Below are 13,515 nucleotides of genomic sequence, written 5' to 3'. Positions count from 1 at the left end.
CCATGCATGCAGCTGCCACCTATGGAAGTGGGGGTCTGAACTTCTTGTGGGCACTTCCACTAGGAATGGGACTATGTGCTTCTGAGGTGGCCCAGGTAGCTTATCCCAAGGCAGCTGAGCTGAGAACAGGCAGTACGTTAAGCAGTCAGCAATATGTAGTGCTGACTGACTGGGATGTGCTGCAGCTCTCTCCTTGGAGTATCCCCTGTCCAGCTTGGAATCTGTTTTATTCCCTACTGACATGTTCCCACAGAAAAAAACCAGCAGCAGCAAATAAAAAACTACTTGGATTAATTTACTTTTACCATTCTGCAAGCCTGGATGTGCATTTATATCAGCAATGACATGAGCTATGGGATCTGATGGTAAAAATGAGAAAACAGTTCTCGCAAAACCTTATATATTTTGTGTTTTCATTGCTTCTGGGGGCCACCTGTAATCATCAAGAAGAAACGAATCATAATCAGGACTGTAAATGAACTGTTTCACAAAGGCCTCCTTGTCTGCTGGCTCGGGGTACCAAGAAGCAAGGCCTTGCTTGTAGGCCCAGTCAACAATCTGCAAAAAGATAAGCAAAGTGAACTGGTAAAACAACATTGGCATGTAACGAAGTTGAAACCAACTGCAGTTTGGCCCTGGCTGTATTTTCCCTCTTCCCTTCTCTCAGAATTGTGCCCTTTTTTGCTTTTTTTCTCGCTGTGCAATACTCTTGAGTCAGCTGCACTTCAGGCCTTCACAGCGAATGGAAGCCGCCTGCAACTACTGGCTGGTAAGAAATGCACACCCCAGCCCTGGCAAAATGGTTGGGGTGTGCAACTGAAGGGGAGCAGCCCTTTAACAACCTCCGCTTGCACCCTTAAGCTCCTCAGCTACGCTATGCATCTGTCAGTAATCTTAGCAGGCCAATGTGATTCTCACTGGGTGTCTCTGAATGGGAATTACAAATTTGATGTAAACAGGGAACCAAATCCATAATTAGACAACAATCTCAGATCTGAAATAGTATTTAGTTACTTAGGCCCCTATTAAATAGAGAAGGAAAGGTTCAAAATAGCAATTTGGAACCTAAAATCTTTTGGCAACTTGTGTCATGTTTGAATTTGACTCTAAATCTTACTTTTTGAAGTGCTGAGTTCTCACAGCTTCAAGCAATAAGGCAGAGCTGTGTGAGCTGAGGCACCCAGAATGAGAATATATTTTTCACATTTGGGCTTTAATGATGGAAGAAATCAGAGCAGCAATTCTGGCTAGAGGAATTCCTGAGAATCATTGCTCTAGGCTTTAGAATAAGTTAAAAAAAACACTAAGCAAAAACGATGCCAAGGCAATTCCTGCCCTCCCTACCAAGGAAAGTGGAAATAAGAGTGGAAGTACTCACTTTCACAGCAATTTTGCGAGACACATCTCTGATGCTGCCCAAGGGGGGATAGAGTCTTCCTTCTGCAAGATTCTGCTCAGTCACCTCAGCAGCAATAGCCTAGAAAGAAAAGCAAGCTAGTTTATAGAGATGGACTCAAGCACATACCACATACCCTAGCATATGGTAAGTGGCTGAAACCTCAGCAGCATCAGAGCTCGGACTATTTCTGAGTGGGAACTTGTGACCTGTTCAAAATACATGCGTCTACTCATTTCACTACAGACTTCAAAGTGGAGCCAGAATGGTGGAGGTGCTGTGCTAGGACAGCAGTTGTGGAGAAGGAGGAGAATCCTATCATGGCTCCTGCACCTGCAATGGAAACTTGAACTTTCCCTGAGCTGGAAAAAGGCTGCAGCTTTTTGCTGTGCTGTGCCACTTCCACTCCATTCCTTGCCCTGGGCCAGGTTCTTGAAAACACCTGAAGTAGGTGTATGTGCCTCTTATTATCTTTTCTTAAAATATTAGTTAAATGCCAGTTGCAAACCTCTGCTGTCATGAGGAAGATATCATCAGAGATGTGCCGGACTCCGCAGGCAGTGACTCCCAGTGCCACTCCTGGGAAGACATAGGCGTTGTTTCCTTGGCCGGGGAAGAAGGTCTTTCCATTGGGCAGGGTTACCTTTGGGAACGGACTCCCACTTGCAAATATTCCCCGTCCCTGATCAAAGAGAGAGAAAGAGGCATCCAGATTCAGAAGAGAAATCTTAGTTTTGCTGCTCACCATGAACTGTGCTTGAGGGACATCAGTGACTAAGTGGACAAATCTCCAACCAGTCAGTGAGAGGCATCTCCACCGGAGGCACCGCCAGCTGACACTTCTGGAGTACCTTGTCCCCAGAGCCAGGAACAGGGCCATGGACAGGGACACTGAGCACTGAGTGGGTTTTTGCACTGCAAGTTCTCTGACCTTCTGAGGAGTTTACCTATCCATTTATCAACCATCTATGGAGTGTGAAGAAGGACTCATGAGGGATAAAGGTCTGGGGCTGTGTGATTGCTCTGGCCATAGGCAGGTGGTGGGGAGGGAAAGGAAACACTGAGACAAGGAGTCCTCTCATGCCAAGTCAATCCATATGACAATAATTCTTCAGTGCCATTGGGTCTAAGTTGGGTGATGAAACCATTACATAAACAATTAGGTGACACAAACTGCTAAGGATGAGACATCTCAGACAGCTGTGGGTGAAGGAGGCAAACACTTTCTTTATCCAAAGTAATTTCAGTTGGTAGGGACTCCAATCCTGCTCACAGCAAGGTCAGCTATGATATCAGACCAGGTTGTTCAGGGCTTTATCCAGTCTGGTCTTAAAAACTTGAAAGGTCAGAGACTGCAGAAACAATCTGGGCTTCTCTTCCACCTCCTGACTCTCCTCCTCACAGTGTAAAAGTTTTTCTTTATGACCAACTTGAACCTCTCTTATTTCAACTTAGGCACACTGTCACTTGTCTGCCCACCATGTACCACTTTGGTTTTCCTTGGTACAGTCATGGCCACAAGTGTATCCAGAGCACCCAGCTTCCCTCTGCTGAAGTCCAGTACACAGAATAGTTTGGGTTGGAAGGGACCTCTGGAGATCATCTAGTCCAGTCCCCACCAAGGCAGGATCACCTAGAGCAGGTGACACAGGAATGTGTCCAAGTGGGTTTTGAATGTCTCCAGAGAGAGATATTCCATGACCTCCCTGTACAGCTGGTTCCAGTGTTCTGCCACCCTCGACATAAGGGAATTCTTCCAAATGTTGAGGTGAAACTTCTCATGGTTTAGTTTATAGCCATTTCTCCTTTTCCTGTCACTGGGCACCACCAGAAAGTACCTCGGTGAGGCGGTAGCACTGCTCCGCTGTGCACTCCGCTTTACTTGTGGGGTTGCTCAGGGCAAACACAATGGGCCTCTCATTGAAGGCTGCCATGTCCTTCAACAGCTTCTCAGTGAAAGCTCCTGCAACAGCTGCGACACCTGAAACAACAACAGCAGAGTGAGGCAGTGCTTTCTGACTGTCTGACTTTAGTGCGTTGGGCTGATCCCACTGGAACGCCTCTACTGGAAACTGAACCATCAGAGGGAACAGGCTCAATCTCTGCAGATAGAGGTGAAGATGTTTCTTTCTCATATTATGGTGAGATTAAAAGCCTGTCTCAAAATAAAGCCCTCTTGCTCCTCTGGACAGAGTGGGTGACAATGTTTTGGCCAGTCTGATTGCATCACTCTGACTCCCAAAGACCTGCCTGAAGTGCCTGTTGTCATCCTTGTCCTGCCCAGCCTGCCAGAGCCATGTTTGTTGCTGAGAGCCTCAGATCCTGCCTCCCCTAGCACCTCCCTCTCCAGCCCTTTCTGGGAGGGCTCCTACAGCTCCAAAGGAGAGGAAGCCTGTGCCCCAGGGTTGAAGGGGAAAGGATATGGAGAACTCAACTGAAAAAAATGGGGGTAAAAGAAGCTCATTTTGTTTTGACTAAGAAAACAAAAGGAGACTCTAGAAGAAAGACAGAAACTCTCCTAAGAACTGAATTGACATGAAAATTTTTATTAAGTGAACTCCACCTATAATTGCTGTAGGTTTCACTTTCTGCACAACCTCTTCCAATGAGTCCACACTGGGATGATCCTGGGCAAACAGTTCTTTCTCATGGTTCAGGTGGCTCCTGCCCTGTGAGGAAAAAGGAGGAGTCAAGTTTGGTCTGTTGGCAAAAGTTGGAGACATAACTTAGTAACTCATCTTCTTCAGTTCATTTCATCTCTCGGCCCTCTACCTAAACCAGATTCCACAGAGCAGGACCTCAGCATGAGCCAGTCAGGCATTGAGGTGTTGGTGTAATGTCACATTGGGCTGGTCCCTGCTCCTCTCACCCACCAAAGTACATTGTGTGGCTGGCATACACTTGTACATAAAATACAAGTCTCCTCAAGTCTGAGGAGGGACAACTCTGAGAGGACACGGGGAGCGCAAAACACAGCTGGGCCAGGCTGGGCATGACGTCGCTGTTCTAATACCCCATATGACATGCAATACTTCCAGCATTCCTTGGGACTATGGCTAGCAGTGTACCACTTTAGATGCCCAGCCCAAAGCGTTGCCTTTAGAGCAACCAGTGCTGCTGGCACACTGTTGTCCCCATGAGACCTAGTCCTCCGAAAGCAGGAACAGCTCTGCAATAAAACTGCAGCCTTTACTCCAGGGCTGAGCAGGGGTCCAAGGTATCTGCCTGCTCTGGCCTCTCTAGCTGGCATGGCATGGCAGGGGAATGGGGCTCAGCTCTGAAGACAAATTCACCTTCACAATCAGTCCCTTGGAGTCTACCATCCAAATTTTTTTGATGGCATCATCTCGTGAAATTCCTTCCTTTTCCATGGCCATGAGGATGAGATGAGCTATGCCCATTGCAGCCTGAAACACAGTATATAAACACTTCATTGGGGTATCATCATCTTTTGTGGGGGAAGATTTTAAATGAGAGATGGGTTGGGTCATCCCCCAGTACTGCACAAAGCAGAGAGACTTTCTGCTCCATGGCTGTACAGCGCCATGGCAGGGGGCTGATTTTAGCATTGTAGGTGCTGCCATAAATAAAAAACCTCACAATCATTCAGTAGAGTAGGCTGCAGGTGGAGCTGGAGCAGTGGAGTTGGTACCGTGACAGGTAGAGGCTGTCTCCATCATTTGAACCAGCTGCTGCAGGGGGGAAAAGGGGCAGACACTTAACAAATGTTGCTGGAGATGCCAGTACAGAGGAACTCACAGCCAAGTGGGAGTCCTGTAAGAGGAAAGTCTTTCTCCCATTTCTGCCTGGGAAAGCAGCCCTGAACATGCTGTGTGTGTGTCTGTGGTCCTACAGCTGTGCCTGGCCCTTCTGTCCCATGGGGATTATAACAAAGCAGTAGGGTCTCTGCGCCACAGAGATGGTGACCAGCACAGACGAGTCTGCCAGTAGGGGTGAAGAAAAAGAACAAGCCAGCTTTGTTTCACTGTGGGATAGAAAAACAGTAACAGAGCTTCCCAAAGTTCCACCATGGGCAAGAGCTGAGATAGGTCCTGAACCATTAGTCCACAGATAAGGCTTTAAAGGCTTTTTCTTCCCCCTCTCTCTTTGAGCAAGGTGCCAATACAGACTACCTGATGTCTGCCATGGGGCAATATGACTGACTCTAAAAAGCAAGCTGTGCTCTCACAGTCCTGTGAGTCTGAGTCCTTTGAACTCTATCACTAAAGAAGTTCTGGTTTACTCTAGATACCAACCCTGAGGACTCAAACCAGCCTCCTTAATATTCCTGTGGCACTCTGCCTCATAAATGACTTCTGTAAAGGTAGTCACTGCATGGGCAGCCTCATAGTATCCAGGGAGTCTGCCCAGGACCTGTGGGCTAAGAAGTCACTGAAAGATGGTTGGTAACTTCCACCTAGCAGCAAGATCCACCTGTGGGGCCCAATCCTGCCCAGTGACAAGGAACCTGCTTCTGTGCTTTGTTTTCAAGAAGTCAAGCCTTGCAGGAAGTTTCATAGTTGACTTTTCTCTCTCTAAATTTGAAGTTAGATCATGTTTAGGAATGAGTTTAAAAACATTCCTACCTCTCCAGCTCCCTGGAAAACAAACCTCTGGTCAGAGAGCTTGTTCTTTGTGATCCTTAAGGCCGCAAAGATGCCAGCGACTGCAACAGATGCTGTGCCTGAAAGAGAGAAACACCATGAGATGGACATGCTGGCAAATGGATTGTCTACCCTGCTGACACACTGTTAGAAAGACTGGTAGAAACCATTCTTAGATTCTGCCATTAAAAGATCAGAGTGCCCTCCCTATGCTGAAATATTAATATTCAAATTTCCCTGAAAGGCAGAAGAACACAAATTTCCCTCGATGTAGAGTCAAAGGGACACTGAATCCTAGAATGTCAGAAGAAGTTAATACCTGACTCCCAAGAGTTTAAGACGCATGTGACTTGTCTGAGGTCACATAAAACATCTGTAGCAGAACTTGGGGCTCCTTGTCTCAAAATCCTGGAGTTACCATCCTATTCTCCTATTTACCTTCACAGCCCAGCATCATCATTTTTTTTTTACTCCCCTAACACTCTGATACCCTGACTCAAAGCCATCACACCTTGCTGCCAAGCATTAAGGAGTCATTCAGAAAAGGAGTTGGTCCCACATTAGTGAGAAATATTGCAGTAAATGGAATGCAGAGTCCTGCTGTTACAGCCACCATGATATCTACAGCTTTCCATCCTTCAAGGGAGGCAGATGTCCAGACAGAATAAAGATTTCTTTACCCCACATAAATCACATGCAGTATTAACCTAATGTCCTATCCCAGATGAAGGAACATGGTGGGAAGAAATCAAATAAGGCACAAGCTAATAAGGATTCAAGCACTGGTGGTATCTCAGGTCACCTGGGCAAGTTGGATGCAAGTGTTAAAGGGGACTTAGGAATGAAGGAGGAAGTTTGATCACAGAATATGTAAAGTTGGAAGGGACCCATGAGGATCATCCAATCCATTGGTTTTATTCCTCAGCATTTTAAAGGATACCAGTTTGGATGTGCCCCAGTTCTGATCTATCCCCAACTCTAATGCTGGTCTCTACAGCCTCATCTTTAGAAGCTTTGTGAGAAATCAGGGAGTCCACAAGTAACAAGTTTTGTGTGGGTGGTCATGGGTAGGGCAGGCAACAAACACTTTTAGGCTAAAAACCTGATTTCACCAAATTTCCAGCATTTCCCGTTTTCTTGCCTATGTAATCAGCCAGTGCATCAGGGTTTCAAGCAGCCCGTGCTTCAGTGAGGTCCCCTGCCGGGTCCTTAGGGCCTGGGGTGCTGCCAGGCAGCAGGAACAGCCTGGCTGGGAAACAGCAGCTCATGAGCAGACATGACCACAAGCAGTGACACCAGCAGATGGAGCTGCCTTGTCTCTCAAGGACCCAGAAAACAAATTCAGCTTTACCTGCTCCTTTCCTTTAGTGTAAAAACTACAGCTAAGCTAGGAATCTACTGGTATATCACTGGGGAATGATTCACTCTTTTATTATTTCCATGCAAGCAGAAAACCTAGTGGGAGCATAGTTACTCTACCAGAAACGTAATTTAATTGACATGGCTCATCTTGTTTAGGGAACCTGTATAAGCCACTCTGACAAAGAAAATCTTTATTGGCCAGACCAGAAGTATTGTTTAGTACCATTTGTTCTCCAACATTTTATGTTTATAACTCAGATGAGTTTAGTTCTCCAAAAATTAATAATTAGCCTCCCTTAAGAGTGATTCTGGTTTAGCAGAGGTGACACTGGCCACATTCCTGCAGCAAATGTTACTACCATGGTGTCCACACTGGTACACCAGTTGCAGAATGGCAGCATCACTTCACAGAATCATGGAATGGTTTGGCCTGGAAGGGACCTTAAAGATCATCTAGTTCCAACTCCCCTGCCATATGCAGGGACACCTTCTACTAGATCAGGTTGTTCCAAGCCCCATCCAACCTGGTCTTGAACACTTCTAGGGATGAGGCATCCACAACTTCACAAGGGCACTGCAAGAATTCATGTCTTAAACAAAAAATAGACTAGACTAAAAGTTGACAGCTTTGTAAGCTTTTTTCTTGCAATGAATCACTTGAGACACTTGCTTCAGCACCCAGGATGAATTCCCTCCATTAGCTCAGAAAACAGTTTGTATCATTACATTTCCAGATCCAGACAACCTGAGTCCAGTCCTTTTAAAAGAGAGTTGATCGAGAGGGAACCAGCCACTGGTGTGCCCTGCTGCTTCAGTATTACCATGTCAGACAACTGAAGCAAGTGTATAAAGGATTTCCTCTTGCTTCTCCTGCAGTAAATCTCTGCCTCTTAAAGCTATATTTAGAGTAATGTTTTTGCCTGGTGAAATGCCATTGGACTAGAAAAATTACAGAAAAAGATAATGAACATTCAAGGAATTTAAAAGAACACCACAAAATTGCCTAGTTTTTAGATTTTGTGTTTTATGGGTGTAACATATCTAGTCCATGCTCATTCTTTGTATTTTGGTAAGTCTGTAATCGGCAGGACTGCTTGGTGTGCTGCCATGCCAGATGCTAAGGATGGGACTCTAAACAAACATGTATTATCCTGCTCATGCTTGTGCTGAAGCGGACACCTGAACTGGGTCAAATGAAGTGCACCCTAGAAGAGTAACTACCACCATATTTTTGTAAGAGACACAAGACAACTACAATACATGTAGATGCTTCTGTTGCAGACATCTGAACTGTGCAGGAAGGGATCCCACTGTGGCAGTTTTAACTGCAAAGAAATGGGGAGAGACCAGGGTCCCACAGTTGTCAGCCATGCCAAGCTTGTGACAGGCAGTAGAGTACGAACATCTATGTACACTCACACATGTTCACACACTATCTCCCAGGCTTACTTTGCCTAGAAATCCCCAGATCCCTTTGGGGGTGGGAGTGTGAAAATGATCAGAGTTAAAAATCCAGAAGTAAAACAATTACAGTGTGACAGTGTGTCAGGTCACAGCTAGAGCAGCAATAAATGCCAGGAAAATATTTAAAAGAAGGAAATGTAACTGGAGAAATACCTTGTTTCTCTTGGTCCTGACCCAGGAAAAATTTCTTTATACCTTGTGATTGTCAAGAAGTCTGATGAGACAAATGCTGCCATCTGCAAACCCATTTAAGTGGAAAATGCTCTTGGGAGATGCAGTAGAGGGACATGAGGTATGTTTTAAAGATTTCACTAGCACAAATTTGAGAAGTGAGGTGTATGGAAAAAAAGGGGGCATGGATTCATTCTGCAGGATAGCATGCATTTTACAGAGCAGGGACCTGCGGGACTGGGTGTGCCATTACTCATCCCCCTGCACTTGCACTGCAGCTCTGACTAACAGCAGGACTCTATTCAGCTTTGCCACTCCTAATCCTCCTACTCTCTCTCTCCAATGTTTTTTTAATCCTCCACATCTCCCAAACTGCATCTCACCCCCATTACCCAAGTAATAAAGTTTCTGTACCTTGGCCTTAGCTCAATATTTTTCTTTGATAATTACAATTTCTAAGCATGGAACAACAGAGCATCTCTATGGAAGAGAGTTCACAGCTGTTTCATGCAATGAACTGGCTAATCACTGTGCTTCAGTTCTGAAAGAATGACAAAATCAGACTGGGGCAGGGAACTCCTCACCATGAGTTGTGTCAAGAAAAAAACAGTCATCCTTTGACACACTGGTATATCTGTTTTCCAAAGAGACTGAATGCTGCTGTTGAGGATAACTGCTTCCCTAAGTAACTAGCAAGAGCCAGCTTGGCTTGTCTGTATCTGAGGTAAGATATGGAGGGGCAGAGAGAGAAGAAACGAAAGTGCTTGCAAATCATCCTTTCTGTCCAAGACTCAATACTCAACACAGTATCACAAAACAGCAAGCAGACCGCAGGAGACACTCTGTGAAGTCCAGAGCAACAGGACCAGCACAGAAGAGAGGCATTGAAAACTAAGGTACACTCAGGAACATGGCCATCCCTGTTGGAATTAACTTCTGGCACTCAGGCACATTCAGAATATTGTAAAACATAAGGAAACCCCCTCTGGTTTGATATTGTTGATGTTCCACATCTAAGTGAAAACAAGCCCCAGTAGATGTCAGTAGAGCTACACTGGAGTAAAATATGGGAAAAGGATCTACTCCACACTGCACAGATGGAAAAGGGTACAGCACAGAGGCACCCATGCCCGGGGAAGTTACCTTTCCTCAGAGTGGGGACAGCAGACAGAGGGATGAGCAGCATTGCACATGGAGTCACGGGCAGCACTGGCATGTCACCAGGGAAAGTGCAGCCCAATGTGGATGTCAAGGCTGTGCTCTGGGTGACAGCACCCAGTGGCTAAGCAAGGGACACAGGGGGAAGCATGGACCCTGTGGGTGCTTGGGGGCAGGAGTCCCCTCACGTTAAAGACTGTCACTGCCCAGTCCCCTGGCCCAGAGGGCTGACTGAGGTGAGCTGAGCATCCCCACCTGATGCTGAATCCTTCCGACAGCAGCAGTGATGGGAACTGCAGCAATACCACTGCCTGTTTCTTCACACAACACCCGTGTGGGTGGTTCCCCCTTCTCCACAGCAGGAGAAGGGGGAAGAGATGGCCAAATTCAGACTGATCTTTTATTTTTGACCTTTGACCTGCCTGCTTACGATCTGCCCTGTCAAAACCATGCCAATATGAGGGCCCAGAGAACAGCAAACTCCAGTTTAACAGCTCCAGGAAAGGGCAGCCAAGAAAATATATCTAAATTTATGGATGAGGAGGAAGCATAGGGCTTTTCCAAATCCTGGTTCACATTAACTCCCTGCAGCAATCCCGCCCATTACTGGAAAGCAGAGCAGAGCTTGTCCAGATCCACTCCAAATACATAATTAAAAGTCAAACACAACAAAGCTGGAGCAAAAAGCTGTCGAAGTGTTTGCAGCTCAAGGTCTTCCCCTACACGGCTGCGGGCTAGTGTTAGCATTCCCCCAAAGGGCCTCTGTAAGGCATTAAGAAAATAAACCTAGAAATGATGTGGAGTACATCAACAAGAAGAGAGGTAAAATGCAAAGCATTGATGCTCAGGAAAGAAACTTTAATAACACCAGGGACACTGGTGACCCAGAAGATGTGGTGTCATGAAGAAGAGCTGCCTGACAATGGAGATGCCTAATGTAGGTCATCTCTAGGTGCCTGCTTTTAATCCTTCCACTGTAAAGTGCTAGGACTATACTGTGCCTCACCATAACCACAGGTTATAGCCACTGCAGCACTGTCCTGCAGCACTGCCTTCCTTCCAGCCTATGCAGTGCCAGCCTGCACACCAGTGTGCCAACACAGACCAAGCCCCCGAGCCCACACAGGCAGAGGCTATCAGGCATGTCAGCACTCTGCAAAAAAGAATCCCTGTCCCCATTGCAGCAGCGGAAATTCTGTGGATGCTGTTCCATAACCACAAGCTAAGCTAAATCAGAACACAGCCCTGTTCTTCTGTTCATTTTGCCTCTTTAGTCTGGACTTAAAATATCACAGCTTAACAGAGAGGTGATCTGTGCTGTTCTTCACTGCAAAGGAGGAGTTGCAAGTGGCATCCAGTGAACAAGAAAAACAACAAACAAGAAAAGCAGGAGAGGGAAAGGAAACAAATGTCATAATCCCCAAAATGACAGAAGATCTTCACAGAGCTGCACCACCAAGCCCAAGAAACTGGGGCCCATTTACAGACTGGACTCCCTACTGTTCTGAGCTGCCTGGGCAGCAGTCAGTGTGTGACTTCAACACAATCCTAGGAGCCGGCCCTTAAGTAGTTAATGTAGTAGCACCAAGGGAAAACACAGGAGCCTCTCTGCTGCAGGGCACAGCAGGTCCAGAGGGACTGGTAATGGTGAACCTCTACAGGACTAAGAACATCTCCACACCTATCTCCATGCTGGGTAAATCCCCAGGGAAAGTGTGCTGCTTGAGAGCTGCCTGGCAGGACATTGCCTGCTTTGTCCTACAGTTTGGTATTGTACTGCACTCCCTTCCTATTGTGTTTCCCCCCTCCTCAGCTTCCTGTGATAATTACCAATGCATTTTCCATGCCAGCTGAAACAACAAAGTAAGAAACTGCACCATTTTAATCTGCTGAAATTAGTTACTGCTGAGCCAAAAACTCCTTTCACCTTCTTCTCACAGCACATGCAAACATGACTGAGAAACAGGCCACATTTGCACAGGATTGATTTCCAACTTGCCCAATGTTTTAAGCCGCTCAGATTTGTGGCACTGGAGTCAGCCTGTTCCCAGACTCAGCTGAGGTTTGGAGCACTGTTCCTTCATCCCAGACACTGTTTTCCGAAGTGTCCTGGAAAGGTTATGGAAAGGTTATCTGCTAGGATAATGAGAAAAAGTGGTTGGTGGGTCAAGAGATTTTTTGAGGCTCATGAGCAGTCACATGTCCAACAAACAAGGGGAATCATTGCTCTAATGACTAGGGAAAAACTCAGAGAGATTCTGTGAAAGGGAGACTCTAAATGTTGCCTGCAGACTACTTTAGTTGTGGAGGGACTAGGGAAATACAAAAGGCCAAGGGTTTTTAATGTGACTAGTGATTTGGGGGATCTCATCTTGAAGTGCCTTGAAGAGGTCTCATTTGAATGGTGTAGGTGTTCAGGAGTTTAGAAATCCAGTTTGTTTAGTGTCTCAAACTATATACATCTGAAACTCTCAAATTGGTGGTTCTTTGAGATAAATCAGTTATATTTTTATCAGGTCTAGTTTTAAAAGACTGCTAAAGATGGCCAGAGCCAGGAGATAACATGGTTTATGCTTTTGTGCACTGTTCTCTCTGCCCTGCCTGTATGTGTGAAAGGCTTTTGAATTATATGATCAGATACAATTAATTAAATAACAGATCAGAGATTTCTTCGTTTTTCTGCAATTCTGACTAAATTTGCGGAACAATTTCTGCTGTTCAGTACTGAGTGAGCACCACAGAAAGCAGCTGAGTCAGTCAGGAATTATTTGCCTTGGGAGATCCATACTGTTCTCATTCATCTTCATGTTCCTAGGTGCACCTTCCAGAAGATTCACTTTGTAATCCCCAGATACTGAGGTTAGGTTGACTGGGCTAAAATTCCCTGCATCCTTCTTCTTGCCTTTCTTGATGATACGTGTGACATTTGCCTTTTTTTTTTTAGGAATTAGGAATCTCTTTAATTACCAAAACCTTTCAAAGAATGACTTTGTAATGCCGTTGGACACATATCTCAGATGCATCCATAGATGCATCTCATCAGGTCTCATGGACTTTGCCTGTTGAATAATCCCTTCTAAATAGGCAGAAGTCCATAGAAACCCTGTAACTTTGCACACCTAAGGTTCTCAGCACGGAACTAGGACTCTGTGTGCTTTCTCTGATCTGCATGAGGCCTTTGAAATCATCTTCCAAAACATCCTTGTAGCCAAACTGGAGAGACACAGACTGAACAAGTGGACAATAAAGAGGGTAAAAAAGTGGCTGGGCTGTTAGACTCAAAGGCTTGTGGTCAGTGGTACAAAGAGGCCAATACTATTTAAGTTTTCCTAACAACCTGGATGATAAGACAGAGTTCAC

The 13,515-nt window shown here is 45.7% G+C and overlaps 1 protein-coding gene across 3 annotated transcripts in view; it reads right to left on the bottom strand.

The window, feature by feature from the left end:
• Positions 1–274: 274 nt before the first annotated feature.
• Positions 275–13,515, bottom strand: part of ME3 (malic enzyme 3) — a 117,749-nt gene continuing 104,508 nt past the window's right edge. For 2 of the 3 annotated variants that reach the window (XM_027655606.1, XM_027655773.1), the window contains exons 8-14: positions 5,983–6,080; positions 4,690–4,803; positions 3,960–4,065; positions 3,235–3,377; positions 1,905–2,078; positions 1,379–1,477; positions 275–558 (exon numbers count right to left, since the gene is read on the bottom strand). In XM_027655606.1, the coding sequence (XP_027511407.1) occupies positions 397–558; positions 1,379–1,477; positions 1,905–2,078; positions 3,235–3,377; positions 3,960–4,065; positions 4,690–4,803; positions 5,983–6,080 (896 nt within the window). In that variant the 3' untranslated portion in view covers positions 275–396. The remainder of the gene's footprint in view (positions 559–1,378; positions 1,478–1,904; positions 2,079–3,234; positions 3,378–3,959; positions 4,066–4,689; positions 4,804–5,982; positions 6,081–13,515) is intronic. The other variant, XM_027655689.1, reaches the window with a different exon arrangement.

Source organism: Corapipo altera, unplaced genomic scaffold (genome assembly GCF_003945725.1).
Source record: "Corapipo altera isolate COAL_440 unplaced genomic scaffold, ASM394572v1 0, whole genome shotgun sequence".
Taxonomy (NCBI): Eukaryota; Metazoa; Chordata; class Aves; order Passeriformes; family Pipridae; genus Corapipo; species Corapipo altera.
This window is presented reverse-complemented; position numbering and strand designations above follow the sequence as displayed.